Below are 26,507 nucleotides of genomic sequence, written 5' to 3'. Positions count from 1 at the left end.
ACACTGCAAGGCCGCACACACGCACACACACACACACACACACACACTGGTGTGAGTGTGTGTGTGTGTGTGTGTGTGTGCGTGCAGTGCTAAAATTCCTGCCACACTTTCCCAGCTTCCATTTGATTGCAACCAGTGCTGGCCTCCTAGCCTAGCCCGTTAGCTTAGCCTAGCCCTGCTGCTAACTGACTGACTGCTAACTAACCTGCTGATGGAGAAAAGACAGAAGACTGAGGCTGCGTATAAACATTTATCACTGGTGTTGGTGTAATAAACATTCAAGGAAAATTTAAAAAAAATACCAAAACAAATTATAGTTTAGATATATATTTAGATATATATAGTTTTAGTTTCACCTTCAGAAGTCAATGTGAACCTCAGTTTTGCCACTTTTGAAGTTAGTTTAGCTTTTAAGCAACAAGAAAGACAATAAATGATTCATTATGAAAATAAGTTAAATGATTTATTTTGCTTCAGACGGCCGACGTGAATCATACAGGAAACATCGTCGAGCAGTTTCACACCAAAGCTTTTCTCTTTTCTTCCATGACGTCCGCTACAGAACAGCGAGTGATTGACATTAACGAGGTCACCAACACACCCTGTCCACCAGGGGGCCTTGTGCAGCTGCACTGGAGGCGGGGCTTTGTGGAGAGGCTCCGTGGGCTCGCTCATCTTCAGCTTCCTAATCCTGCTGTGTCTCCGTCCACACGCAGAGCTCAAAGCTTTACGTCTCAGAACAGTTCAGCGAGTCCGAACGTTTCCCCCTCTGACCCGATCTGGTGCTGATTGGTTCCAGCGCCGACCAACCAATCAGCACGTCGACAGCGCCGGTTGGCCGGGCAGACTCGTCAGTCGCTTCTGGTGAGTGTCCAATCAGACGAGGCCTTTCCGGGTTTGTGCTGGTGTTGCAGTGGAGACCCTGGAGCCTCCAGGAAGCCCCGCCTCCTGTGTGTCTCCTCCCACTGGAGCATTAACAAAACAAACAAACAGGGACTCTACACTGCAACCTTCACTGTCACTGCTGTGGATTTCCCCTGGGGGAGAATAAAGAATCAACCAATCCACCACACAACCTGGAGGTCACCTGATCCTCGTCCCTCAGCCAATCAGCTTCTCCCATTAGAAAGCGTCAGAAAAGCTTCCTTTGGTGTGTGTTGTCGACACGTTTGTTTACCTTTTTAATTGAATTTGTCATCTTAGAAAAATATAAACTTTTTTTTTTCTAAGTTTGAGAGCAACAAATGAAAAACAAGATCTCTTTCCTCTCTGGTGCACCAGCAGAAGGTGAGAGGAGTGGTTGTAGTAGCAGTAGTAGTAGTAGCAGCTGCAGCAGCAGCAGCAGCAGCAGCTGCTGCAGTACGAGTGGTCGCAGTGTTCATCACATCTCATCGTATGCAGACTAGTGTAGACACATGATGTGTGTGTGTGTGTGTGTGTGTGTGTGTGTGTGTGTGTGTGTGTGTGTGTGTGTGTGTGTGTGTGAGCATGTGTGAGAGCATGTGTTAGTACCACCAGCCCTCCCAGGGCCTTCAAGGAGCAGCTCGACCAATCACGTGGCACCCTGGAAGGTTTGCTGTCAATCAGGATGAAGTCCCCGCTGCGTTACGCAACAACGACAGCAACTGTTGCCTCACAACAGCCGGGCGGCGGCGGCTTCGGTTGCATCTCTGAGCTCTCAGACGAGTTGAAGAGGATTTTTTCTGTGGTGTCGTCGCTGCTCCACTTTCACACACTCATCTGTTCTGCTGAGGTTCGCTGGTCCTGAGACCAGCAGAGCTGAAAGCTCTTCGTTTCAGGCAGCAGCAGAAGGTCTGCACTCAGGCTGGACTCAGGCTGGACTCTGGACTCAGGCTGGACTCAGGACTCAGGCTGGACTCAGGCTGGACTCAGGACTCAGGCTGGACTCTGGACTCAGGCTGGACTCAGGCTGGACCGGAGCTCTGGACTGAGGACAAACATATACCCACTTGTTTGTCTGCAGGCACAGAGAGGCCATCGTGGCCGTGGCAACGCCTCCCTGACCCGGGACCTGATCCAGACTGAGTGCTAGCGCTGTTAGGTGCTAGCTGCAGCACGTTAGCGTCTCCACTGACTCAGACTGATCTTTAGCGCCCTCTGTGGTCAGCCGGGCTGAAACGCTGAATTAGACTGGCTGCTGCAGGAAGCAAATGCTAATGCTAATGCTAATGCAACGGTAGTGCTGCAGTAGCAGTGTATAAACACACACCTGGGCGTGGAGACGCACAGAAGCTTCACGCTGCTGCTGCTGCTGCTGAAGCCACAGTAACTGCAGCAGACCAGGAGGTCCACCAGAGCAACGACCCAGAGCCCAGGAAGACCTGCAGCTGGACTGTGTCTGGGACCAGGGCTAGGCCCTGATCTGGGGTTGGGACCTGAAGGTTCAGGACTGTATCTCAAAGAATGTCAAAGTCCCTACGGACCAGACCTTTGAACCAGCAGCAGCAGCTGGTGGTTCTGGTGGTTCTGGTGGACATGTGACCTCAACAACAGCGCTGCTGTTTTGTAACCACAGCCGCTGAAAGTCGCCTTGATTGCACTTTGATTGGCCTCAGAGTGCCCGACCAAGTTAGCCGTGTGATTGGGGGGGGGGGGGGGGGGGGTTAGGGGAGGGGGGGGGGGTCTGCAGCCCACAGCCGGTCCTGTGTTTACAGCCGTGGCACGCAGACAAGATAACAGGTGGGTGGCGGATTGGGTGACAACAGAGTGTGTGTGTGTTAGAAAGTGTGTGTGTGTGTGTGTGTGCGTTAGAGAGTGTGTGTGTGTGTGTGTGTGTGTTGGGGGGGGTCACACGGCTCTCCACAGGGCCACAAATAGAAGCCTTTAATTGGCCGAGTGTGACCAGCAGGAGGAGCTGTGGAGATCCCCTGGACGGCCAGGAGGTCCCAGAGGTGGAGGGCTTAGCAGGTTGGTATGGAAGGTGGGGCGGGGGGGGAGGGTCGGAGTCCTGCGACCCCCCCCCCAGCCTCTAGCAGGACCCTGGAACTCCTCACTCAGGTGGATGTGCTGCTGGATCTCCTGCGGTGACGGTGAGCCACGCCCTCAGGGCCTCCTCGGTCACACCCACCCCCTCAAATGTCAGGTAAGGCTGGGACGGCCCCAGGACACCTGGGTCCAGGTCCAGGTCCAGGTCCAGGTCCAGGTCCAGGCCCAGGTTGCCGCTCACTGTGTTGTAGCTCACCGCCACCAGCTGCTCAGAGTCTGCACAACAACACAGTGGGTCATAAACACTGTGTGTGTGTGTGTGTGTGTGTGTGTGTGTGTGTGTGTGTGTGTGTGTGTGTCACATTCGTCAGTAAAAGAAATAACAGACAAATTGCAAACCTGAGAACTTCACTCGGCCCCACAGGTTGTAGACGTTTCCTCTGAAGGGGGCGGAGCTTAGTGATGACCTCAAGGCTGTGGAATGGAAAAAAAAGTCAGGAGGAGGAAGAGGAGGAGGTGAAGGAGAAGAAGAGGAGGGGGGGGAGGAAGAGGAGGAGGAGGGGGAGGAGTCTGACCTCTGCAGGCAGCCACAAACAGCGTCTTTTCCAGAGGTCGGCTGAAGGTCAGTCGGAGCTGGACGGGAAGCAGGGAGCCCCGCCCACACTGGAAGAGTCCTCTACACCTGAGACACACACACACACGCAAGCACACACACACACACACACACACACACAGTGTTCGTGTTACACATCTTCTGCTTGGCAGCAGGGGTGGAGAGGGGGGGGAGGGGGGGTGAAGTGGGGGGGGGCAGCAGATCATAAATGTGTAAACACTGACACCAACATCACTAAATGTCCATCATAAAGAGCTGCAGCAACTGGGAGGAGTCTCAGGGACTGCAGGGTCTCTGACAGCAATTAACCAGCTAGCTAGCCAGGTAGCCAGGTACCAAGTTAGCCAGGTAGCCAGGTAGCAAGTTAGCCAGGTAGCCAGTTAGCCAGGTAGCCAGGTAGCAAGTTAGCCAGTTAGCCAGTTAGCCAGGTAGCAAGTTAGCCAGGTAGCCAGTTAGCCAGTTAGCCAGGTAGCAAGTTAGCCAGGTAGCCAGTTAGCCAGTTAGCCAGGTAGCCAGGTAGCCAGTTAGCCAGGTAGCCAGGTAGCCAGGTAGCCAGTCAGCCAGTTAGCTAGCCAGCTAGCCAGCTAGCAAGTTAGCCAGGTAGCCAATTAGCCAGTTAGCCAGGTAGCAAGTTAGCCAGTGAACCAGTCAGCCAGTTAGCTAGCCAGCTAGTCAGTCAGCCAGTAGGCCAGCTAGCCAGGTAGCCAGTTAGCCAGTTAGCCAGGTAGCCAGTTAGCCGGCTAGCAGGGTGTCTCACCAGCCGGGGTAGAGGAGGTATCGAGCTCTCAGCATCTGTGGCTGATTGAAGCTGCTGTCAGACAGGATTAGGTTCTCCTCCTCACTCCTAGAGAGAGAGAGGGAGGGAGGGGGGGGAGAGAGAGAGAGAGAGAGAGAGAGAGAGGTGTTACACACTGATACACACACAAACACACAGGAGCAGGTGTGTGTGTGAGAGGAAGGGGGTCTCCATGTCTCCATGTGAAGCAACTCCAACCCACATCCTTCTTTTGGTCTTCACTACCGTGGTTGGGCGTCAGAGGTGGGGATAAGGAGGGGGGGGGGTGTCATGTGATCAGAACGAGGCCGACGCCTACCCACCCACCTGCTGATGGCTCCGCCCTCCTCCGCCCGTAGGAAGGCAGCGGTGGGGTTGGCGACGCGGACCAGCTGCTGGATGTGCTGCACCAGAGGGTGAGTGAGGGAGGCGGAGCCTGTCCACACCACGGTGCTCACCACCCCTGGCGCACACACACACACACACACACACACACACACACACACACACACACACACACACACACACACACACACACACACACACACAGTGTTTATCCTGCAGGGAAGAAGTGTCTGCCCACAGTGCACTCGCTGCCTCTCCAAACATCTGATTGGCTCCAAAGGAGGGTCGATGGGTGTGTTCCTCCCTGATGACTGCCTTAGGGGCCGTCCCTCTTCCATCCTTTCCCCCGCCCCCAAAGCAAGAGTCCTCATCGGCCACTGGGCCGCTACACTGAGCAGGTGGACGCCGGGTCTCTTTAACGCGGCGTGACTCTCAATCCGTCGGCCAAACCCAGCGGGGTCTCCACCCCTGCCGGCAGGCCGCACCCCCTCCGCTTTCACCGCTGCATGTTTGATGATGTCATCGCGCTGAGATGGCGTAGATGGAGTGGCATGGCAGTGAGTGTGGCGGTGGCCTGCGCTCTTTCTTGGTGTCGTTCACACCAGACTTAAAGGCTCGGTGATCGTGTCGCCGCGGCTCTTCCTTTTCCATTTAAGCCGACCGCAGCCAATTTCAAGCCAGGTCCCCTGCGGGGCCGTTTGGGTCGGTGAGCGGTCGGCGAGCCTTTCCCACTGCCACCAGATGCCGATAGTAGCGGGACTACGTCAGGTGTTTTGGCCAGTGGGAAAGGGGCTTCAGTGAGAGACAGACAGAGACGTATGTGTGTATACGTATGTATAAGAATAATGGTTGTACTTTCTAATAACGAGTGAAGATCTTTGACCCTTGACCCTTGACCCTTGACCGAGTTGCATGACTCACCCTGACTGCATTGCTCCAGCAGCTTGGGGAATGCAAACCTGCAGGAAGACAGACAGACAGACAGACAGACAGACAGACAGATCAACAATCAAAAATAATAATGGTGGTTCTAGTGGTTCTATTTGGTGGTTGTACGTGGTGGTTTTAGGGAGGTTCTGGGGAGGTTCTAGGTGGATTTAGGGAGGGTCTAGGTGGTTCTGGGGAGGTTCTAGGTGGTGGTGCTGCTGCAGCTAGCCCACGCTAACAACAAGCAGACGGTGGATTTCCCTCCAGCAGGGGGCGTCTATTTTGTAATGATCCAGTTGTGTGTGTGTGTGTGAGTGGCAGCGTCCTCCTAACTGATCTCCACTGCGTCCCACGGCAGTATGAAAAATGTGTGCTCTGGAATCGTGAGCGTTCTCTCCGCTCCAGAGCAGAGTGAGGGTCACCTGTGCTCCATGCAGGAGGCCAGCGGGTCCACGCAGGCCGTCACCGCACCAATAGTGAGCCGGGAGCGCACGGCCGGGTCGGGGTGGAGCAGCAGCACCTGGACCACCTCCAGAACGTCACAGTCCCTGCAGGACAGAGGAGGTCAGCGGAGGTCAGCGGAGGTCAGAGGAGGTCAGCGGAGGTCAGCAGAGGTCAGCGGAGGTCAGCGGAGGTCAGCGGAGGTCAGAGGAGCAGCAGCAGGCGCACCAGGGCGGGCGGCCCGGTGTGTGATGTCTCACCCCGGTGGCAGCAGCAGCAGCACCAGCAGGCGGCGCTGCTCCCCGCTGGACCTCTGCTCCTCCAGCAGGGACGACACGAGGTGGTGGAGGCCGGACACTGAGGAGGTCCCACAGCCGTCTGCAGCGTACAGCACACACCTGCAGGGGGAGACACCTTCATCATCAGTATCATCATCATCATCATCTTCACCATCATCATCATCATCATCATCACCATCATTCTAACCATCCTCATGCTCATCTTCATCGTCTCCTCCTCACCTCCTCAGCTCCTTCCTGGACCTCAGCAGGGAGCTCCACAGCGCCTCCTTGTGGCTGCCTGCCAGCCCGCTGATGATGTTGATGACCAGCTGACAGACAGATGAAGAAGAAAATAAATCACTGCCTTGTGCTGCAGTGTGTTGAAGAGGAGGTGGAAGACTGGGGGAGTAGGAGGAGGGGGGGGTTTGAGGAAGAGGGGGGAGGGGGGCAGGGCTTCCTCACCTGGTCTCTGGGGCAGCTCCTTGCTGGCTGGCCTGGCTCTGTGGAGGGGAAGAGCGCCCCCAGGTGTTGATCCAGGATGGGCTCCTGGCTCACACTGCTGAGGGCAAAGTGCTGCAGGAACCTGAAGGAGGAGGAGAACCAGAACCAGCTTTGAGTTTTATACGTGTCTCTGGGTTGTGATGTCATCACCATGAAGACACACAGGCTCCCTCTGGAGGCGGGCTCTCTGGAGGCGGGCTCTCTGGAGGCGGGCTCTCTGGAGGACCGTCGTTCTGCTTTGGGTTGGAAATCTTCAAAAGCTGAAGGTGTGTTTGTAGCCCGCTGACACTTCTGGGTCACATCTCCAGAACCCCCAACACACACACACACACACACACACACACACACACACACACACACACACACACACACACACACACACACACACACACACACACACACACGTCACTGCTGCTGCTCCAGGCACCACCACCTTGTCCATTTACATCCATCCTGAAAAGATATTGACTTTTTGCCGATATCCAATAACCCTCCACCCACCCTCCACCCACCCTCCACCCACCCTCCACCCACCCTCCACCCACCATCCACCCATCCACAAACAACAGCCAGCTGATGCTCTTGAAGTTCTACTGACACATCCTGCTCTGCAGTCTGCCAACACGTCTTGGTGCTGCCTCTGCGTTTGGCCACCGGGGGCGCCTGGCTGTCGTGGAGGTTCTGCATCCTGAGGTGCCTGGAGGGGGCGAATCAGAGCGGAGCAGAGCGGAACATCAGGAAGTGAGCAGCGGAGAGAGAGAGAGAGAGAGAGAGAGAGAGAGAGAGAGAGAGAGAGAGAGAGAGGTGGTGTGGACCAATCAGGAGCCTCACAGGTTCTTCAGGCTCCAGCTCAGCTGGTCCTGCTCCAGCGTCTGCAGCTTGAGTCCTGACCCGGAGCTCTTCCACACCGGCACCACCTGGAAGACAGGGGGCAGCAGCGAGCAGCGAGATGAGTGGCTGAGGCTCGGCTCGCACAAACTCCAGCAATTCATTGATGATTAAACTACTGGTTTAGCCAACAGTGCAGGCCCGGCTCGACCCGCTTAGCCCCCCACTACCTTGGAGCAGAAGGTGGCAAGGCTGGCGGAGGGGGCGGAGCCTGGCGGTAGGCCGAAGAGCAGGCGGCGCTGGGGGTCACGCAGGGCCAGCGGCAGGTGGGGCAGCAGCGCAGCCTCGTACTCCACCAGCAGGGCGGCCACACCACCGTCACAGTCCTGCAGCCACAGTCACATAATGCATGAGTGCTGGAGGGGGCGGGGGAGTGGGGGGGCGGGGGGGCGGGGCGTTCTTACCGGCTGGTAGAAGTGGGCGGCGCTGACGTGCTCCCCGCACAGAGTGACTGCGCCGTACTGGGCGTGGACGAAGAGCAGCCCCTCGGAGAAGAAGGTGACCCTCCCTGGGGAAGAGCGGGGGGGGGGTCAGGCAAGGAGGGAGCACAGACACAGCGGAGGGGAGGGCACAGCGCCCCCCAGTGGAGCCCCGCTCACCTTCTTCCTGCGTGGACAGGTGGCCTGCTGAGGACAGGTAGGCAGCAGCAGAGCCGCTCAGTGGCCTCCCCAGACAGGTGGGTCCCTCCCTCTGGAGGAGGAGGAGGAGGAGGAGGAGGGAGAGGGGGAGGAGGAGGAGGAGGAGGAGGAGGAGGAGGGGGAGGGGGAGGAGGCAGGAGGCAGGAGGAGGGAGAGGAAGAGGAGGAGGAGGAGGAGGAGGAGGGGGAGGAGGCAGGAGGCAGGAGGAGGGAGAGGAGGTGAGAGGAGGGGGAGGAGGAGGAGGGGGAGGAGGGAGAGGAGGAGGAGGAGGGAGAGGAGGTGAGAGGAGGAGGAGGAGGGGGAGGAGGCAGGAGGCAGGAGGAGGGAGAGGAGGAGGAGGCAGGAGGAGGAGGGGGAGGAGGCAGGAGGAGGGAGAGGAGGAGGAGGGAGAGGAGGTGAGAGGAGGAGGAGGAGGAGGAGGAGGAGAGAGGAGGAGGAAGAGGAGGGAGAGGAGGAGGAGGAGGGGGAGGAGGGGGAGGAGGAGGGAAGGAGGTGAGAGGAGGAGGAGGAGGGGGAGGAGGCAGGAAGCAGGAGGAGGGAGAGGAGGTGAGAGGAGGAGGAGGAGGGGGAGGAGGCAGGAGGAGGGAGAGGAGGAGGAGGAGAGAGGAGGAGGAAGAGGAGGAGGAGGAGGAGGTGGAGGGAGAGGAGGAGGAAGAGGAGGAGGAGGAGGAGGAAGAGGCTTCCTGTTAGGTCCACCCAGCAGCAACCATCAACTCAGACTCATCTTGTCTCCGCCCCCTCAACGCACCTGCGCCAGGTGTTGAGCCTCCTTGAACTGGGCCACATCACACTCGAGCTGTTGGAACAAAAGAAAAGGAAGAAGGCGTCACAGGGAGGGGAAGAAGAGGAAGAAGAGGAAGAGGAGGGGCGGACCAGCAGTGGAGGTGGGGGGGGGGGGGGAACACCCACCGGCCAGCAGGCGTAGCGAGGGACGCTGGAGGTCAGGACAGTGTAACAGTGGTCTGTGCTCACGCTGCCATCTGCAGGAGGAACAGAGGAAGTGTCAGCAGACGGCCAATCAGAGCGGCTCGTCCTCCTGCTGCGCTCTGATCTCCTCCTCGGCACCAGACTGGACCTGTCACCTGAGTGCTGGACCTTGATGCTGGAGTCCACGAAGGCCTCGGAGAAAACCACAGAGCCCAGAGGCTGCTCGCTGGCGCCGCCCTGCAGGTCGGGGACGTCACGCACCGCCATGGAGGCCTGGCCGTGGACAGGAAGACAGCCAGCCAGACAGGAAGTTAGACAGGAAGACAGGAAGTTAGACAGGAAGTTAGACAGGAAGCCCGTCATACAGGAAGTAAAAACAGGAAGTCAGACAGGAAGTGAGACGGGAATCAGGAAGTGAACTTGTCAGTCAGGAAGTCAGAGCAACTACAAAATCAAGACGCACCGTTTTGATGGTGTAGCGACTCTCCTCGGCGCCGAGAGGGATCCACCTAAGGACCAGACAGAGGGTCACATGACCGGTGAGGAGGCGCTCACCTGGTCATGTGAGGTGTTTCATCAGCAGCTTTACCTTCCATGGTTGTCCACGGCCTGGATGTTGAAGTCACAGTTTGACCTGCAGACATGAAGAGGACAACAGAGCTGCGGTTGCAGGTCACCTAGACCAGCCAACACCTGCTCAAACACCTGAGTGCTGCTGGTGCTGCTGCTGCTGGTGCTGGTGCTGGTGCTGGTGCTGGTGCTGGTGCTGGTCCTACCTGAGAGAGGGGCGGAGCTGGCTGAGCTCCACAGAGTCCAGGCTCAGCAGGAAGGTCTGCTCAGCCACCTCGGCAGCCTGCCGGGACAAAACTCATGAGTGTGTGTGTGTGTGTGTGTGTGTGTGTGTGTGTGTGTGTGTGTGTGTGCAGGTAAGTCCCAGACTGCAGTACCGACGTGGCTACCTTGGTGGTGCTGCCGGTCCGGCAGAAGATCTGGATCCCCAAGAGGACAGCCTGGACCACTGCCGAGTAGATCTGAGACAGAAGTCTGGAAATACAACACACACACACACACACACACACACACACACACACACACACACACACACACACACACACACACACACACACACACACACACACACACACACACACACACACACACACACACACACACAGAGGAAGAGCGATCAGATTCTTCAGGACTTCAGTGCAGGTAAAAAGATGACTGATAAACGACTCACAGGACCGCAGACTTCCTGGGATGAGAGGACTGGATCCCTGAGGGACAGGAGAACAGGACGACATCAACACAACCTGCTGGTCGTCAACACAACCTCATGATGTACCATTTTCTTCAACTATAATACATACAAATATTTTTGAGATGTTGTCTTCACACAACGGTCAGTAGACACAATTAATCCCCTTCAGTTGCAACCTTCTTCCCATCAACACAACCTTCTTACTCGGGATGTCCCGACATCGGGGTACCATGGGGAGCAGGGTTTCAGCCGCTATGCCGCCCCCCCCACCCCACCCCAATCCTGGAGCTCTCTCCTATCAGACATCCGTGACATTGACCATTGACTCTCTTTCAGGAGGAGGTGCTTGTGACCCTGCCCTCCAGGAGGTGCTCGTGACCCTGCCCTCCAGGAGGTGCTCGTGACCCTGCCCTCCAGGAGGTGCTTGTGACCCTGCCCTCCAGGAGGTGCTCGTGACCCTGCCCTCCAGGAGGTGCTCGTGACCCTGCCCTCCAGGAGGTGCTTGTGACCCTGCCCTCCAGGAGATGCTCGTGACCCTGCCCTCCAGGAGGTGCTCGTGACCCTGCCCTCCAGGAGGTGCTCACCCAGGTAGGGGGTGTGAGTGGATCCCAGGAAGAAGGTCCGCGAGCAGGAGAGAGCTGCTTTAGGGGCCACGCACTGCACCACCTGACCAACAAACACACACAGTCACATACTCAATAGGTGAAATGAGAGGACAATCATCAAGCAAGAAGCAGCGCCCCCTTCTGGCAGCCAGGGGGTTTTACAACTCAGAGACGCTGAAGACAAAGATTAGAAGCTTGACAGTTATACAGTTGTGCAGCAAATGATCTTTATTTAGCTACTACCATGGTACCACTACCACGGTACCACTACCACGGTACTCCTATACCTGCCTGTACACATGTATACAATATCATTTTGTTCTAATATTATAAATCATGACGGTATAATATGAGATCATGTAAAAAGGGGGAAGGATATTCTTGACAGAAGAAGAGTCCAGTGTGTTGTTTTCCACGCAGGTCAGCTGTGGTGCAGTGCCGTTCCTCACCATGTGTGGCGCCGTGGAACCGCGCACTCCCGTGTTCCGCACCTGATGGCTCTCCGAGGCAAAGTGGAAGGAGTACTGGTGCAGCTCGTCGGAGGAGGAGTGACTCCCGAACAACACAAAGGGTTGGCGGGCTTTACTGGAACACACACACACACACACACACACACACACACACACACACACACACACACACACACACAGATTTAAACCTGTAGCTTCCTGGGTCTGGGTCTAGGTCTAGGTCTGGTTCTAGGTCTGGGTCTGGGTCTAGGTCTGGGTCTGGGTCCGGGTCCGGGTCTGGGTCCGGGTCTAGGTCCGGGTCCGGGTCTAGGTCTAGGTGTGGGTCCGGGTCTAGGTCTGGGTCTGGGTCACAGGCCAGGGCACCTCTTGTCGGAGACGCTGTTGGACGTCAGTCCATGGGAGAAGAAGGTGCGGAAGGTCTGCGGAGCGACAAACACACCTGCGTCAAACTGGGAACCTCAACTGGGATCAAAGCTTGGTGTGAAAACTTTCTTCTTCCATTCCCTCCCTCAGATACACGGCGTCCCAAGACTTCTACTCAGCTAACTGAAGAGAAGCCGCTGGAGAGCCGTTCTAAACAGAATACTTGAGCGAGATGATGTGGTGGTCCACTAGGTGGCGCCAAGTGCCAAACAAGACTCAACATTTGGCGGGAAAACGTTTGAGGACAAAGTGACGTGAGTAGCATTGCAGCACCTGGCGCCACGGCATGCAACCCTGACCCTGACCCTAACCCCGACCCCTAACCACGACCCCGACCCCTAACCCCAACCCTAACCCTGACCAACACATCCACAGTGGGACAAACTGAACATGCATTTGTTACAGAGCAAGTAACCTCTCCTGCTCCAGCTTCAGACAGCTCCAGGATGGACAGGTGGTTCTCCTGCTCCATGCTGGAGAAGAAACTGCTCCACTGCTTCTCAAAGGCCACCAAGTCCTGAAAGAAGAAGAGACGGAAACCTCACACATTTCACAAAGGAATTCCCAACTCCCCCTGCATCACTCCCAAAAAAGAGGTGGAAGGCCTTCAGACTCAGCCTAAGTCAGACTCAGCCTAAGTCAGACTCAGGCTCATTCAGAGATCCCAGGAGGTCACCTGGGTCAGGCTGGCGTTCAGGGACACCGGGTCCAGCCTGTTGTAGACCTGCCACAGCTCCTCACTCATGTCCACCAACTGAAAAGTACAGCAAAGGTTTGTTATGGCGAGGGAGGGCGGCGCTCCGGCGGCCCCTGCTGGCCCCCCCCTGCTGGCCCCCCCCTGCTGGCCCCTGCTGGCCCAGAGGTGCCACGGTCCCGACCTTGTACTTCAAGGTGAACAGGCTCCCTCTGCCGATCCCCTCCAGGGCGAAGGCCTGGATCAGGGGCCACTTCTCCACCATGAACACGTCGAACCTCTGCATGTGTCCTGGGAACAAGGCAGAGAAGGTCTCAGTAGAGGTCTCAGTAGAGGTCTCAGTAGAGGTCTCAGGAGACCAGAGCACGGCGGCAGCGGGACAGTTCACCCTGTGAGCAGTAGGGGACGCCGATGCGCTGGCAGTCCTGCACCATGGCCACAAAACTGGAGATTTTAAATTCCTCCGCCGCCTCCTCGTCCTCGTACTGAACAGCAGGTGGGGAGGAAGGGGAGAGACGTCAGAGATACACAGTATACTGTGATGTACACTCCTGTTCTAAATATTAAGACCCGTTAGGTAGGCAAGAACTTCCATTCCAGATCCAGCAGTGCAAGAAGCAAATGTAAAATGCAACGTCTCAACTGCTGTTAGGGTTTGGATCAGGAGTGAATATCATGATGTATATGTATCTATGTACACACTGTATATATGTATCTATGTACACACACACATATATATATATATATAGAACCAAATCATTCTAAGCTCTATTAAAATGTCTCGCAAAATAGAAAACAAAAACACAGTCAGTACAAACAGTAAAATATATTTCCGGGGACTCGGAAGGCACAAAAAACATCCTAGGACCTTCGGTCCGCCTCGCGGCCGTAGCTCCGCCCACGCTGGATCCCTACGGAGCTGGATTAGTCGCTAAACAGCTGCTAAAGGCTGAAGCCTTCACCACGGTAAGTGTTTAAATTGTGCCTTTTTCCTAAAGTTTGCTGTTTACTCTCAACTCCCGCACCGGCAAACTGAGGAAGTGTGGCTCAGCAGCGACCAATCACAGCGCAGTGGGCTGGGCGGGAGGCGTACACGGAGGAGGCCGGGGGTGGAGTGAAGCAAAACGGATGCAGGAACTACGAGGAAGCGAGCAGCGAGAGACAAAGATCGACAGAGCTTTCAGTGCGGGGGGGTCGTGAGTCGCTGCTCTGGAGGGGCCGGACATCAAATACACACAGCCCAACATTAGAGTAGTAGGTGACCTTTGACCCAGGGACAGACCGTCCATGGCCTGCAGGGGGCAGACCTACGGTGCAGTTGTGCCTCTTCAGCAGCAGGGGGCGCAGGCGTGCAGGAAGGAGGAAGCAGATGTTGTCACCTCTGCTTGGGTCATGCAGTAGAGGTGCAGGTTCCTCCAGTGCGACACGTGGGGCAGCAGGTGGGTGTAGTGGGTGGGGTTGCAGTACAGGTGCACGCACTCGGCCTTGATGAGCAGGATCACGTCTAGGAGGCGGTCACAGTTTTAAAGGTCACAGGTCATTTATGGAAAGAAGCAAAAAATAAGCAATTGGGAGAAGAAAAACAATCCAATATATTTGAAAACATTTGTTTGGTTGAAAATAAACACATCTATTGAACATATGTGGGAAAGCGTAGAACTGTTCATACATCTTTTGAAAGATACTGCTGCTCACCAACAGGGGGCGCAGTGAGGATGTCAGAAAAGCTACAGTTGCTATGTATCCTGACCCAGTTGAGCTAACTAAAGTTGGTCATGGTCCTGGATAACAGGTATCACTGATTTAAGATTTTGTGCAATTTTTGTATAAAAAAACAAAACAAAGTATACAACAATGTCACGGTAAAGATGCAAGGACTGGAAAGTGTGTGTGTGTGTGTGTGTGTGTGTGTGTATGAATCAGAGGATGAGCGGCGCACCGTCCAGGATCTCCTCAGGAGACTCCTCCTCCAGGGGCGGGTCCACATTCAGCTGGCTGCGTCCATACAGGCCGTAGAAGAGGTAGTCAGCGAGCTCTCTGCATCCCTCGTTATAGCTGCTGTCCATTCCTGACACACACACACACACACACACACACACACACACACGCACACACACACACACACACACACAGTCTGACCTCATGTCTATACCAAAGCCGACGGCCGTCAGGGCTGCAGGTCAGAGGTCACCGCTCACCTAGGGAGCAGAGGATGCCGTCCGGCCTGGGGGTGGCGCCGGCGCCGTCCCGGTGCAGCAGGGACTGGACCTGACGCAGGCGACAGCAGCTGACAACACAACACAACACAACACAACACAAAGCAGATGTGTGTGTGTTTGATCAAAACCTGTTGTTTCCTCCTCGCAGCTCCCAAATGAACAGCAACAGTAATCCCACCATGTTGAAGCAGGAAGCAGTGGTGGCACATCACACAGTGAGATATATACACACATATACTGTATATATATCACACAGTGAGATATACACACTACATGTGTATATATATCATTTTAAAATAACAATTATATTTAGAAACATTGAAGTAATCTAAAGTGAGTTTATGAATTCATTGGCATGTTACACCGTTAATGATCAGTTATTAAATGATTCATTTTATCATTAGTAGTAGTAGTAGTAGGAGTAGTATTACTACTACAATTATTACTATGTTTATTATTATTATTATTATTATTATTATTGTTATAACAAATATTTTAATCATTTTTATCGAAGAAAATGATCGTCATCATTATTGTTGCTGTTGCTGTTGTTGCTGTTGTGGTGGTGAGAGTTGCCCTGGTCTCGGCAGTTGCGGTGCCATCCTATTAATCGTGTTTTCAGAGTGAATTAAACAGTGTTTGTTCTTCACCGTAATCTGTTTTGTTTTGGACGACTCCGCACTGAAATGGAAATGCAAACAAAACATTGCCCACGGTCTGATCAACAGTGCCCCGGCATCAGCGTGTTGTTTATTCCTCATTGAATCTCAGCGAGGACGCTGAAGTGGAGCGAACCGACGTGTTTGAGTCGTAGTGCCACACGACACCTGCTAACTGCTAGCATCAAGCACAACTTCTAACAAATGACCGTCCTCAGTGACGTCATGGCAGGAACCCCCGTGGCTACTCATTCTTAGCGGTCCTGCCTGTCAGCTCCTGCTAGCTCTCGGGCTAGCTCTCCGGCTAGCTCTCCGGCTAGCCCCCCCTCCCCTCTCCGGCTAGCAGTTTCCGTTACCTGACGGCCGGACTGACGCCCGCCGACAGCCTCGCGCTGAGTCTCCTGAGGCTGGCCATTGCTGCTCCGAGCGAGACCGTCACGTTTTAAAAGAGCCTTTAAGGTTCGTTTTTCCTTCTTCAGGCCGACTCCTCCATCACGCACCGGCAGCAGGAGCAGCAGGAGCAGCAGGAGCACCGGAGCGAAGCACATCAGCAGCGCAGGGGGGTGTTAGCGGAAATGACGCCATTTAATCTCGCCCTAAGAAAAATGCATTGACGTCACGAATAGCAAAAACAACAAAAAATAACGTGGATTTGTTTTGTGTGTTGCTTGATGAGCGGACTCTGGTTCTTCTTACAGCCCTGCTCCCTCTTCCTCGCTGCAGAAGCAGGTGATGGTTCAGCCCGCAGTGACGTCAGCAGGAGCTCCATCACTACGTACAGTACTTGACAGCAAGACAGAATGAATGTTTTCAATCTCTGCTCCTTCACCGCACCGCTTCGCCCTGCGGTCCACAGACTTTCTTCTGTCTTCTCTGCAAACATTTCATTAGAGTTTTTTGCGATTGATGTTTTAAAACGAATCCCTAATGAGATCACGTAAACAATGAAAAAGTTACATTTTGTGAAAATCTTGGCATGTTAATTGGCAATAGAATAAAAGACAAACAAACAAACAAGCTAGCAGCTTCTGAGGAAAGACTGTGCACGTTCAACAGAACGAGGACACTGTGGGCTTCAGGTGTGAGAAAATCAACTGATTGACATCAACCTGAATATGTAACAAAGCAAAGCTTAATACTATACCTTAAATAACTTTACATTGCACACATCGAATTGAATTTCAAATTTAAAAAAAAAAAAAAACTCATCAAAAAAATGAAATGTAAATAAAACTTGTCGTCTCTTTTTAAGTTTGACACCAAAACCAATGCGAGTTTGACACCAATGCGCTCATCAGAAGCTCAGCTCGGCAGTGAAGCGTCTCTGTGGAATGCACTTCCTCCACAGCGACAGGGGCGGTCAGGTGACGTCTCACCTGTCCTGTCCTCATCACACTGGTTCCGCAGCCAGAGAATCCAGTTTGTCCGTGCTCTTATCTTGGCGGGGAGGCACGGCTCAGACCGGAGATCCAGGAAGGAAGCGCCGCAGGACGAGCAGCCGCACAGTAAGGTTTTACTTTTTAAAACCAAACAGCAGGATATCCGACGGTGTTTAAGATTTAAAATGGGAACATGTGTGCAGTGCAGTGAGTCGCAGTCTGCTGGGAAAGAGCTGTGCTTTGTTTGGTGCACTGAGAGGACGACCTGCAGGAGAGCTTTGCTTCCTGTGGCCATTAAACTGCACAAGTCCTCCTTGTAAAATCACTGTCTGCCATATACATCCACATGCATTCCTCCAAAGGTTTACAGTATTTTATAATTATATGCTCTTTAACCCCCCCCCCCCCAAACTGTTCAATTTGCACTTGGCACTATGCCAATTCTTTCATACTGTCAGCTTTGTACTGTGTAAAAATAGTCGGTCATTTAATTTTCTATTGTTTTTATTGTTTTTACTTTAGTTATTGCATGCTTCTATATTTTATGTACATTACTCAGTGGACTGGAGCCGTGTGACTAAAGAGAACTCCCTCTGGTTCTGGTTCTGAAGTATAGATAGTTGTGCACAAAAAATACTCTCCGTTCACTCAAGTAAAAGGAAGTTCATTTTCTGAAGGGTTCTGAGGTAAAAAAATAAATAAATTAAAAAAAGGAGAAAAAAATATATATATTTTTTGCCTATTTTGAAACCATGCATTGGTTGATCATTGTTCAAAAAATAAAAAGTTGTGACAGAATAATCTGAACTGAGCTGAGCAGAGGTCAGAGGTCAGAGGTCAGAGGTCTTGATGAGCAGAACAGCTTTGCTACATTTTCTTTCTTTCAATTGTCGCTCAACCAAACTGTAATCAGGAACAGTTCTGACCTGTGAGACATATTATGGGATGTTGACGCTGTTAATAACAATAACCGACGTTATTTTCTACATGTTTATTTTTCTCTGGACTGAAAATGTACTGACCTTTGACCCCAGAGCCAAGGTCCTCTAAAATAATCTCCTGTCTTTAAAATATTCACTTTTACATCCAACGACACAACAGCAGAGTTCAAACAGCTCCACTTCAAGCAACAGCAACTAGAATCAACGATCAGTGAATGGCTTTGAACACCATTTGTATCTTTTAAAGACTTTTAAACAGCAAAAGTCACCAGTGTGTTTTTACAGTGTAAGCAGTAGGAAGGGCAGATACTTGTGTTCAAATGTAGGCAGTCAAAGTAAAAAGTGGCAGGAAAAAGAAAAATACAAAGTAAAGATCGCTGAAAAATATACTCAAGTACAGTAACAAAGTATTTGCACTTGGTTTCTTCCCACCTCTGACCCCAGGCCGTGACCTTTGACCTGCCATGGCCTCTGGCTCGCGCCAGGCGATGACGGTGGTGTCGTCGCAGGAGCACTGGTCCCACTTCCTGTCAGTGCTCGGCACGTTGACCTCTGACCCTCTGGGGTCAAAGCGGGCGTGTCATGTGACGGCGGGGGGCCGCTCTGTCAGCTTCTACCATGCTGCACTGGCGGAGGAGGCGGAGGAGAAGGAGGAGGAAGAGGAGGAGCAAGAGGAGGAGCAGGAGGAGGAGCAAGAGGAGGAGCAGGAGGAGGAGGCTGTCTACCCAAACGGTGCCCACAGCTTCCTGCTGCTGATTCGGGGGGGGCGTTACTCTGGCAGGGAGAGGAGCCTGCTGGGGGCGCTGCTGAGCAGCTTCGGAGCCGAGGCGCTGGGACGGCTGGCCGTGGTCTCCCTGGACGACGGCGAGGTGGGCGGGGCTCCGGACCACGACCTCCTGGAACTGATGGACGCCTGCCAAGGTCGCTACTGCAGGATGAGCTCGTCCACGGCCCTGGACGGGCTGGACATCCTGCTCCACCTGCTGCACTTTATGCCGGCGGAGAAGCACCACCTGACCGAGGCCAAAAGGAGCAGCAGGTGCAGCAGCAGCAGTGACCGTGGCGAGGGTGGCGGCGGTGGCGAGGACGTGAAGACGCTGAGGCACCAGGAGCTCCAGGCCGAGGAGGAGGACCAGGAGTTTGTGTTGTGGGCGGAGCAGCAGGAACGGAGGAGGGCGGCGGAGCTGCAGCAGCTGACAGCCAAACAGGCGGAAGAGCGGCGGCAGGAGGAGGAGCAGAGGAGGTGCTACCGGATCAAGAAGGAGGGTCTGGAGAAGGAGGTGGTGAGGAGGAGCCACAGGGCCAGGCTCCAGCAGCAGCTCAGCATCACTCCAGGTACCAGGACACCTGCTGCTGCTGCTGGTGTTAGTGGAGGTGGAGGAGGAGGAGGAGGAGGAGGTGGAGCAGGTGGAGGAGGAGGAGGAGGAGGAGGTGTAGCTGCTGGTGGTGGTGGTGGTGGTGGAGGAGGAGGAGGAGGTGTAGCTGCTGGTGGTGGTGGTGGTGGAGGAGGAGGAGGAGGAGGAGGAGGAGGAGGTGGAGCTGCTGGTGGTGGTGGTGGTGGAGGAGGAGGAGGTGTAGCTGGTGGTGGTGGTGGGTGGTGGTGGAGGAGGTGGAGCTGCTGCTGCTGGTGTTAGTGGAGGTGGAGGAGGAGGAGGAGGAGGAGGTGGAGCTGCTGGTGGTGGTGGTGGGTGGTGGTGGAGGAGGAGGAGGTGGAGGAGGTGGAGCTGCTGCTGCTGGTGGTTGCTGCCACACGTCTTAATAAGCAGCGGTTGTATTTTCCATGCGTTGCCTCATTCGCACCAACAGAAGCTGGCAGGAAGTCGATGGTTGGGAAGTAGATTTTCATCATAATGTGCAATGTGCTGTATTTTACTGTGAAAGGTTAACGTGACGCATCAGCTTCAGAAGCTCGGCAGTCAGATAATACAGCAGATTTAACCTTAATGCTGAAAATATAATGAACAAAATGCAGGTATGTTTCAAACACCTGTGTTTAATGTGAGACCAGCAGTCGGCTTTGTCATTGTTTTCTTTTTACACACAGCGGTGCCGAACACTCAGTTCAGACGATCAAAAGAGTTTTGTCTTTAAATACACGCAAAACTACCCGGGTTGTCGCGCGATCTCGCAATCCTCGCGTGAACCGATCGAAACGCTGAACCTGAACCTGAACCTGAACCTGAACCTGAACCTGAACCTAACCCTGAACCTGAACCTAACCCTAACCCTGAACCTGAACCCTGAACCTGCTGAACTCAGCTGATGCTTCTGCTTCCTCCTCTTCTTCTTCTGACCCAGATGAGAAGAAGACCTCGGTGGTCCTGCTCGGCGTCTCCGGCAGCGGGAAGACCTCGGCCCTCGCCCTGATCGCCCAGCGGGCGGCCGGTCAGAACGGCATTGGCCCCGCCCCCTGGCACCGGCCCCGTCCACGGCCCACCCGCTGCTGCCAGAGGACTAAGGTGACGGTGGGGGGGGCGGAGGGGCAGGGGGGCCGGCAGCTGGTGCTGGTGGACACCCCCGAGCTGTGGGACGAGGACGGGCGGGAGGAGGCGGAGCTGGTGCGGGACTGCCTGGCCCTCGCCCTGCCGGGACCCCACGTCTTCCTGCTGGTGCTGCAGCTGGACCGCTTCACCCAGGCCGAGAGCCTCATGTTGGGCCACCTGCAGAGAATCTTTGGCCGGGACTTTGTCGAGCGCGCCCTGGTCCTGTTTGTCCAGCAGCACCAGGGGCCCCAGCACCAGGGGCCCCAGCACCAGGGGCCCCACCACCAGGGGCCCCAGCACCAGGGGCCCCAGCAGGGGGCCTGCGACTACGTGCGCGGGGCCCACGCCAGCCTGCAAGCCCTGGTGCGGTGCTGCGGCGCCCGTTTCCACCAGCTGACTGTCCACGGGGGCGGAGCCAGAGACCAGAGCTCCCTACAGGTCCAGGAGCTGCTGGCCGCCGTGGACCGGCTGGTGGCCGCCCACGGGGGGCGCCCTCACCCGGGGAGAAAGTTCTCTGTGGCTGTGCTGCAGGAGAGGAGGCGGGCCATGAAGGAGGGCGGGGTCGGCGTGCTGGAGGGGAACTGCCTGCTGACAGAGGGCTGACAGGGAGGGCGGAGCTTGGAGATGACGGTCAGAACAGGTTCAGAGATTCAGAGGGTTTTTTTGCTGTATAATTCCAGTCATATAATTACTGTACAGTTTTTTGTATCATGTTTAAGTACTGCGACAGTGTCATTTTCCAATTTGGGATCAATAAAGTTCATATATTCTATTTCAATCTATTTTTATTTGTCACAGGTCATGTGACATGGTGGTGGAATGTTAGGTGTGGCGGAGACAGACATGATATGAGGTTTGAAAAAAAAGTACAAAAAAGATTTTAAAAAGTGGCAAAGGTAAAGATGAGGGAGTTGTCAGTGTTAAAAACAACACAACAGCGTCAGTAGTTGCAAAACAATGAAGACAAATATGAAATAATACTAATAGACTTCTTTATTGACATTGCAAAATGAAACACAACAGTGAAGTCTCAGCCAACGGAATGTTGTTGCTCGGCTCCAGAGTGTAAATAGATAGAATATATTTTATATATAATATTGCACTTAATGTGTGTATAATACACAGTGTAAACACAGGCATGGCCCCTTTCCCACTGGCCAGACAGTGCACTGTCGTCCCGCCATGAGTCAGCACGTGGTGGCAGTGGGAAAGGCTCGTCCAACGACCCGGCGAGGGACTCGGGTCGGAACCGGCTCCGATCGCCTCGCGGTGGGCAGGGAGCCTGGCATTGGTCGGACCAATGGGACGTCCTCATTGGTTTGAATTGGACGAGTCAGCATTGGTCCACCTCTCCATGCCACCGTCCACCGTACATCAAGTCAATACATCTGCAATATAAACACTGGAAAATCATTTTAAATAACAAAATGAATCCCGGCCAGCGGGGGTGGACCCCCTGGTGGGACCTCCCCCCTGGCTGGACCTCCCCCCTGGTGGGACCTCCCTCCTGGTGGGACCTCCCCCCTGGTGGGACCTCCCCCCTGGCTGGACCTCCCCCCTGGCTGGACCTCCCCCCTGGTGGGACCTCCCTCCTGGTGGGACCTCCCCCCTGGTGGGACCTCCCCCCTGGCTGGACCCCCCCCCTGGTGGGACCTCCCTCCTGGTGAGACCTCCCCCCTGGTGGGACCTCCCCCCTGGCTGGACCTCCCCCCTGGTGGGACCTCCCCCCTGGCGGGACCTCCCCTCCGCCCGCACCCGTCGCCGCCCACTCCATACATCTCTATTATTAATGATATCTTCCTGAATGGAGAGACATCTCAGATCATCATCAGATCTCAGAGAAGTTGCAGCAGCAGCAGCAGCAGCAGCAGCAGCAACTCGTCCACAGTTCAGTTGAACTCATGAACTTCAACGCCATCATTTGTACGTGCGAGACGGGCAGGGTCAGGGGTCAGGGTCAGGGTCAGGGTCATGGTTAGGGTCAGGGTTGGGGTCAGGGTCAGGGTCAGGGTTTCTTACAAACTGGACACAGAGCCAACATCTGACCATGGGAAAAACATTTTATTGATTCTGGTGTACAGCAGTGATGGAAAAATACATGCGTGAATGATTAACATATGTGTGGAGGTGAAACACAGGAGTCCCCCACTTCTCCCAGGGACTCCCAGGCTGGAGTAGCTTGCTAGCTTGCTCGCTACCTAGCTGACAAAGTATAACAAAGGTCTTCTGGAAGTTAGCTTGCTAGTTAGAGTCTTGTTAGCTCCGTAGCTATCGAGCTAACAAAGTATAGCAAAGGTCTTCTTGGAAGGTTTCCATCACGATCTTACCCACGATGCACTTTGTTGGCCTCGGCCCCTCCAGCCTCAGGTGCTGGAGGGCGTGGCCAGCAGCTTGCTGTCGATCCACTGGGTGTAATGGGAGATGATGGTGTAGATGCCGGGCTTCTTCAGCTGGCCGCACTTCTTCCCTCCGTTGGAGGTGATGCCCACCACCACGCCCCCGTAGAGCAGAGGACCCCCGGAGTCGCCCTGGTGTGGGGGGTAGGGGGGTGGAGAGGGAGGATGAGGGCAGGGACACCACACACACACACACACACACACACACACATCTTTCTATCCACCCATCCATCCATCCACCATCCATCCCTCCCTCCCTCCATCCCTCCACCCAGTACCAGCCACTGATCTCTTGTGGCTGGACGATTAGGAGAACTAACCCTAACCCTAACCCTAACCCTAACTAACCCTAACCCTAAACCCTAACACTAACCCTCTTGTGGCTGGACGATTAGGAGAACTAACCCTAACCCTAACTAACCCTAACTAACCCTAACCCTAACCCTAACCCTAACCCTAACTAACCCTAACCCTAACCCTAAACCCTAACCCTAACTCTAACCCTTCTCACTGTAATCTCTCCATTTCCAAGCAGTGAATGAGATGATGGCTACTGGGAGCTTCTCAGCTCTTCTGCCTGAGCCGCTGCTCACACTCACATCGCAGGTGTCCATGGTCCTGAAGGGCAGGGTGCAGGCGGGGGGGGTGCACAGCCTGTGGGCGCACATCATGTTCCCGGTGAACTTGGAGCCAAAGTAGTCGCCACGGGCGCAGCGCCGCGCGCTCACCACCTCCACCTGCAGCTCGTGCAGAGTGTCGGGCCGCGAGCCCAGGTTGTCCACCGAGCCCCAGCCCGCCGTGTCCACCGTGGCGTCGGTGTCGGGGTTGACGCCCCCGGCCCGCAGGAACTCCACCGCCCGCACCGCCTCGGAGGCGTTGAAGGGCCGATCGAGCTGCAGGAGCGAAGGAGGGACGTCGAGATCTCTGCGCTTTACTACATACACACAGGTTCTACATATACAGGTTCTACATATACAGGTTCTACATATACAGGTTCTACATATACAGGTACCTTGATCAGGGCGATGTCATTCTCGTGGTTCCTGTTGCTGTAATCCGGGTGGTTGTGGAGCTCCAGGATGTCGAAGACCTGCTGGGTGTCTTCAGGCTGGCTGAGAGAGTGGAGGCCCAGCACCACCTTCCTTCCATTCGCTCTGGAAGAAGAAGAAGAAGAGAAGAAGAAGGAGAAGAAGAAGATCACCACGGAGCTTCAGAGAGCTTGCTTCTGACGAGGTTCTGCTCTTCCTCCTCACCCTGTGGGCATGCAGTGCACCGCCGTCATCACCCACTGGGGGGCCACCACGAAGCCCCCACACTCGTGCTTCATGGCCTCGCCCTCCTGCACCTGGATGGACGCCATGTAGGGCCGAGAGTGTGGCTCCGCCTCCTGGCCACCCAGGATGGCCTCTCCTGAGAGAGAGAGAGAGAGACACACACACACACACACACATACACAAATGCAAAAACACAGACCTCACTTTTAGACACACAGCAAGTGTTAGAGGGACCGTGTGACTCAGTCCAATCAACCAAATGGCAGACTTAGCAGCAGCAGCAGCATTACCAGCAGTAACAGCAGCAGCAGCAGTAGCAGCAGCAGTAGCAGCAGCAGCAGCAGCAGCATTACCAGCAGTAACAGCAGCAGCAGCAGCAGCAGCAGCAGCAGTAGCAGCAGTAACAGCAGTAACAGCAGCAGCAGCAGCAGCAGCAGCATTACCAGCAGTAACAGCAGCAGCAGCAGCAGCAGCAGTAGCAGCAGTAACAGCAGCAGCAGCAGCAGTAGCAGCAGTAGCAGCAGTAGCAGCAGTAACAGCAGTAGCAGTAGCAGCAGCAGCATTACCAGCAGTAACAGCAGTAACAGCAGCAGCAGCAGCAGCAGCAGCAGCAGTAGCAGCAGTAACAGCAGTAACAGCAGCAGCAGCAGCAGCAGCATTACCAGCAGTAACAGCAGCAGCAGCAGCAGCAGCAGTAGCAGCAGCAGGGTCCAGTGTGAGGAGCTGCAGCAGGAGATGATGGACCCACCGTGTGGAAGGAGACCGAGAGCCACCACCAGCAGGCAGAGTGTTGTGTGCGAGTCCATGGTGAGTGTCAGTCAGTGTCAGTGTGTGTCAGTGTGTGTCAGTGTGTGCGGTGGGCGGCTCATTTTAAGGGCTGCTGCTCCTCCAGAGGAAACATCCATCAGGTGGAGCAGGACGTCCCGTCCACCGCTTCCAGGAAGGAGCTGTAGCTGCTGAGTAAACACACTGACATCTGCTCCTCCTCCACCTCCACCACCTCCTCCACCCCTTCCATCTCTGCCATCACCTCCTCCTCCTCCTCCTCCACCTCCACCACCCCTTCCATCTCTGCCATCACCTCCTCCTCCTCCTCCTCCTCCTCCTCTGTTTACTGGCAGAGCAACGAGGCTCCATCATTCTGCTTGGCCCAGCTCGCAGCTCTCATTCCTCACATTCCCCACCAGCTGGCTCCGCCCCTTCCTGTCCAGGCAGCACAAAGTGTTCCCAGCAAGGCTGGAGGTCTGGAGGGGGCGGGGCTGGGAGCTAGCCACGTGGTGCTAACGGTTAGCGTCGGGTTAAGCTGTCAAGTCAGCATCTTCTGTGTCCTCAGCAGCTGCGGGCAGCAAGGCCAGAGGAGGTCAAAGGTCACCTACTATTCTAATGTTGGGCTCTTTGTATTTGATGTGTGCCCCCTGCAGGCCATGGACAGTCTGTCCCCAGTGAGACATATTATGGGATGTTGACGCTGTCAATAACAATAACAAATGTTATTTCTACACGTTTACAGCAGAGTTCTAGTGCTACTTTCGTTTCAACACAATTTGTTTCTTTTCAACACAAAAGTAAGCGTGGTGTTTTCCCAGTGTGTGCAGTAGAAAGTACTGCATGGATGCAGAGAGTCAAAGTAAACGGCGGTCCTAAAGAGAACCACTCTTCAGTACAGAGAGCTGAGGATGGACTTGAGGAAGTCAGGAAGCGCATCTGTACTTTCTCACTGTCCACCTCTGCAAGGAGTGCGTGCAGAGACACCAGGAGATTGGTCAACATGTTGGGAAACACTGCTCCTCGCTCCCAGGAAGCACCGAAGGTTAAAGACATTCATCATCCCTCAGGGTTGCACAAGTTCATGACGCACAGCAGGAAAAAGCACAAACAAGTCGACAGCGGGCGCTCGGTGGAAGGGAGGGCGGGCAGCTGCTTAGAAATGCTTTTATTGTGAAAGTTCTGAAAGTCACAGTATCTAAAAAGCACACGTCCACACATCTAAAGATTGAACCTCACATTTCTAATGCAGTGATAGATGTATATGTATGTGTACATGGATGTATAAATACACAGTGAGTTGGGAAAGTATTTTTCACTCTTTGTCGTATTGCAACCATTTGCTAAAATCAATTCTTTTTTTTTTTCCTCGTTCAAGCACACACAACACCCAGTATTGTTAGAAAAACGCAGGCTTTTTGCAGATTTACAACATCAACACTGAAATGTCACAAAGCCGGAAGGGGCGGGCCTGGACGCCACTTCCTGTTTGTCTCCACGGCTGCTGGATGTTTGTGCCACGCTGTTTCTCTTCCTCTGCAGCCCGTTCATCCCACAGATTAACAATGGGTCATTAGTCTGCATGACAACTTTATCACTGTGGAAACACAGCTGAGGTCTGTTTCCACCCTGACCTTTGACCTTTCAACAACTCAT

General features: G+C 54.4%; 3 protein-coding genes across 3 annotated transcripts; 1 reads left to right on the top strand and 2 right to left on the bottom strand.

The window, feature by feature from the left end:
* Positions 1 to 1,400: 1,400 nt before the first annotated feature.
* On the bottom strand, positions 1,401 to 16,169 carry dnaaf9 (dynein axonemal assembly factor 9). Its single transcript, XM_076017194.1, has 34 exons — positions 15,970 to 16,169; positions 14,934 to 15,022; positions 14,675 to 14,803; positions 14,115 to 14,239; positions 13,124 to 13,220; positions 12,920 to 13,026; positions 12,718 to 12,795; positions 12,457 to 12,558; positions 11,982 to 12,037; positions 11,598 to 11,733; positions 11,128 to 11,209; positions 10,523 to 10,559; positions 10,242 to 10,326; positions 10,059 to 10,135; positions 9,872 to 9,916; positions 9,746 to 9,791; positions 9,438 to 9,555; positions 9,265 to 9,335; positions 9,104 to 9,151; positions 8,317 to 8,407; positions 8,122 to 8,225; positions 7,888 to 8,043; positions 7,661 to 7,746; positions 7,428 to 7,526; positions 6,791 to 6,911; positions 6,569 to 6,657; positions 6,308 to 6,445; positions 6,029 to 6,154; positions 5,601 to 5,638; positions 4,662 to 4,797; positions 4,317 to 4,403; positions 3,522 to 3,628; positions 3,346 to 3,420; positions 1,401 to 3,222 (listed from the first exon to the last, which is right to left on the bottom strand). The coding sequence occupies exons 1-34, from the start codon at positions 16,026 to 16,028 to the stop codon at positions 3,011 to 3,013; spliced, it is 3,252 nt and encodes a 1,083-aa protein (XP_075873309.1). The 5' UTR covers positions 16,029 to 16,169; the 3' UTR covers positions 1,401 to 3,010.
* Positions 16,170 to 17,025: 856 nt separating this feature from the next.
* Positions 17,026 to 21,188, top strand: LOC142882444 (uncharacterized). Its single transcript, XM_076017191.1, has 3 exons — positions 17,026 to 17,118; positions 18,378 to 19,268; positions 20,232 to 21,188. Exons 2-3 carry the CDS (start codon positions 18,398 to 18,400, stop codon positions 21,017 to 21,019), a joined length of 1,659 nt encoding a protein of 552 aa, XP_075873306.1. The 5' UTR covers positions 17,026 to 17,118; positions 18,378 to 18,397; the 3' UTR covers positions 21,020 to 21,188.
* A 1,239-nt stretch (positions 21,189 to 22,427) lies between these two features.
* Positions 22,428 to 24,979, bottom strand: cfd (complement factor D (adipsin)). The gene is made up of 5 exons (XM_076017192.1): positions 24,835 to 24,979; positions 24,066 to 24,222; positions 23,825 to 23,966; positions 23,412 to 23,705; positions 22,428 to 22,944 (listed from the first exon to the last, which is right to left on the bottom strand). Exons 1-5 carry the CDS (start codon positions 24,890 to 24,892, stop codon positions 22,780 to 22,782), a joined length of 816 nt encoding a protein of 271 aa, XP_075873307.1. The 5' UTR covers positions 24,893 to 24,979; the 3' UTR covers positions 22,428 to 22,779.
* Positions 24,980 to 26,507: the final 1,528 nt, after the last annotated feature.

This window comes from Nelusetta ayraudi, unplaced genomic scaffold (genome assembly GCF_046127955.1).
Source record: "Nelusetta ayraudi isolate G7.1 ecotype Tasmania unplaced genomic scaffold, CSIRO-AGI_Nayr_v1 ptg000282l, whole genome shotgun sequence".
Lineage (NCBI taxonomy): Eukaryota > Metazoa > Chordata > Actinopteri > Tetraodontiformes > Monacanthidae > Nelusetta > Nelusetta ayraudi.
Note: the sequence above shows the minus strand (reverse complement) of the source record. Positions and strands in the feature narration are given on the sequence as shown.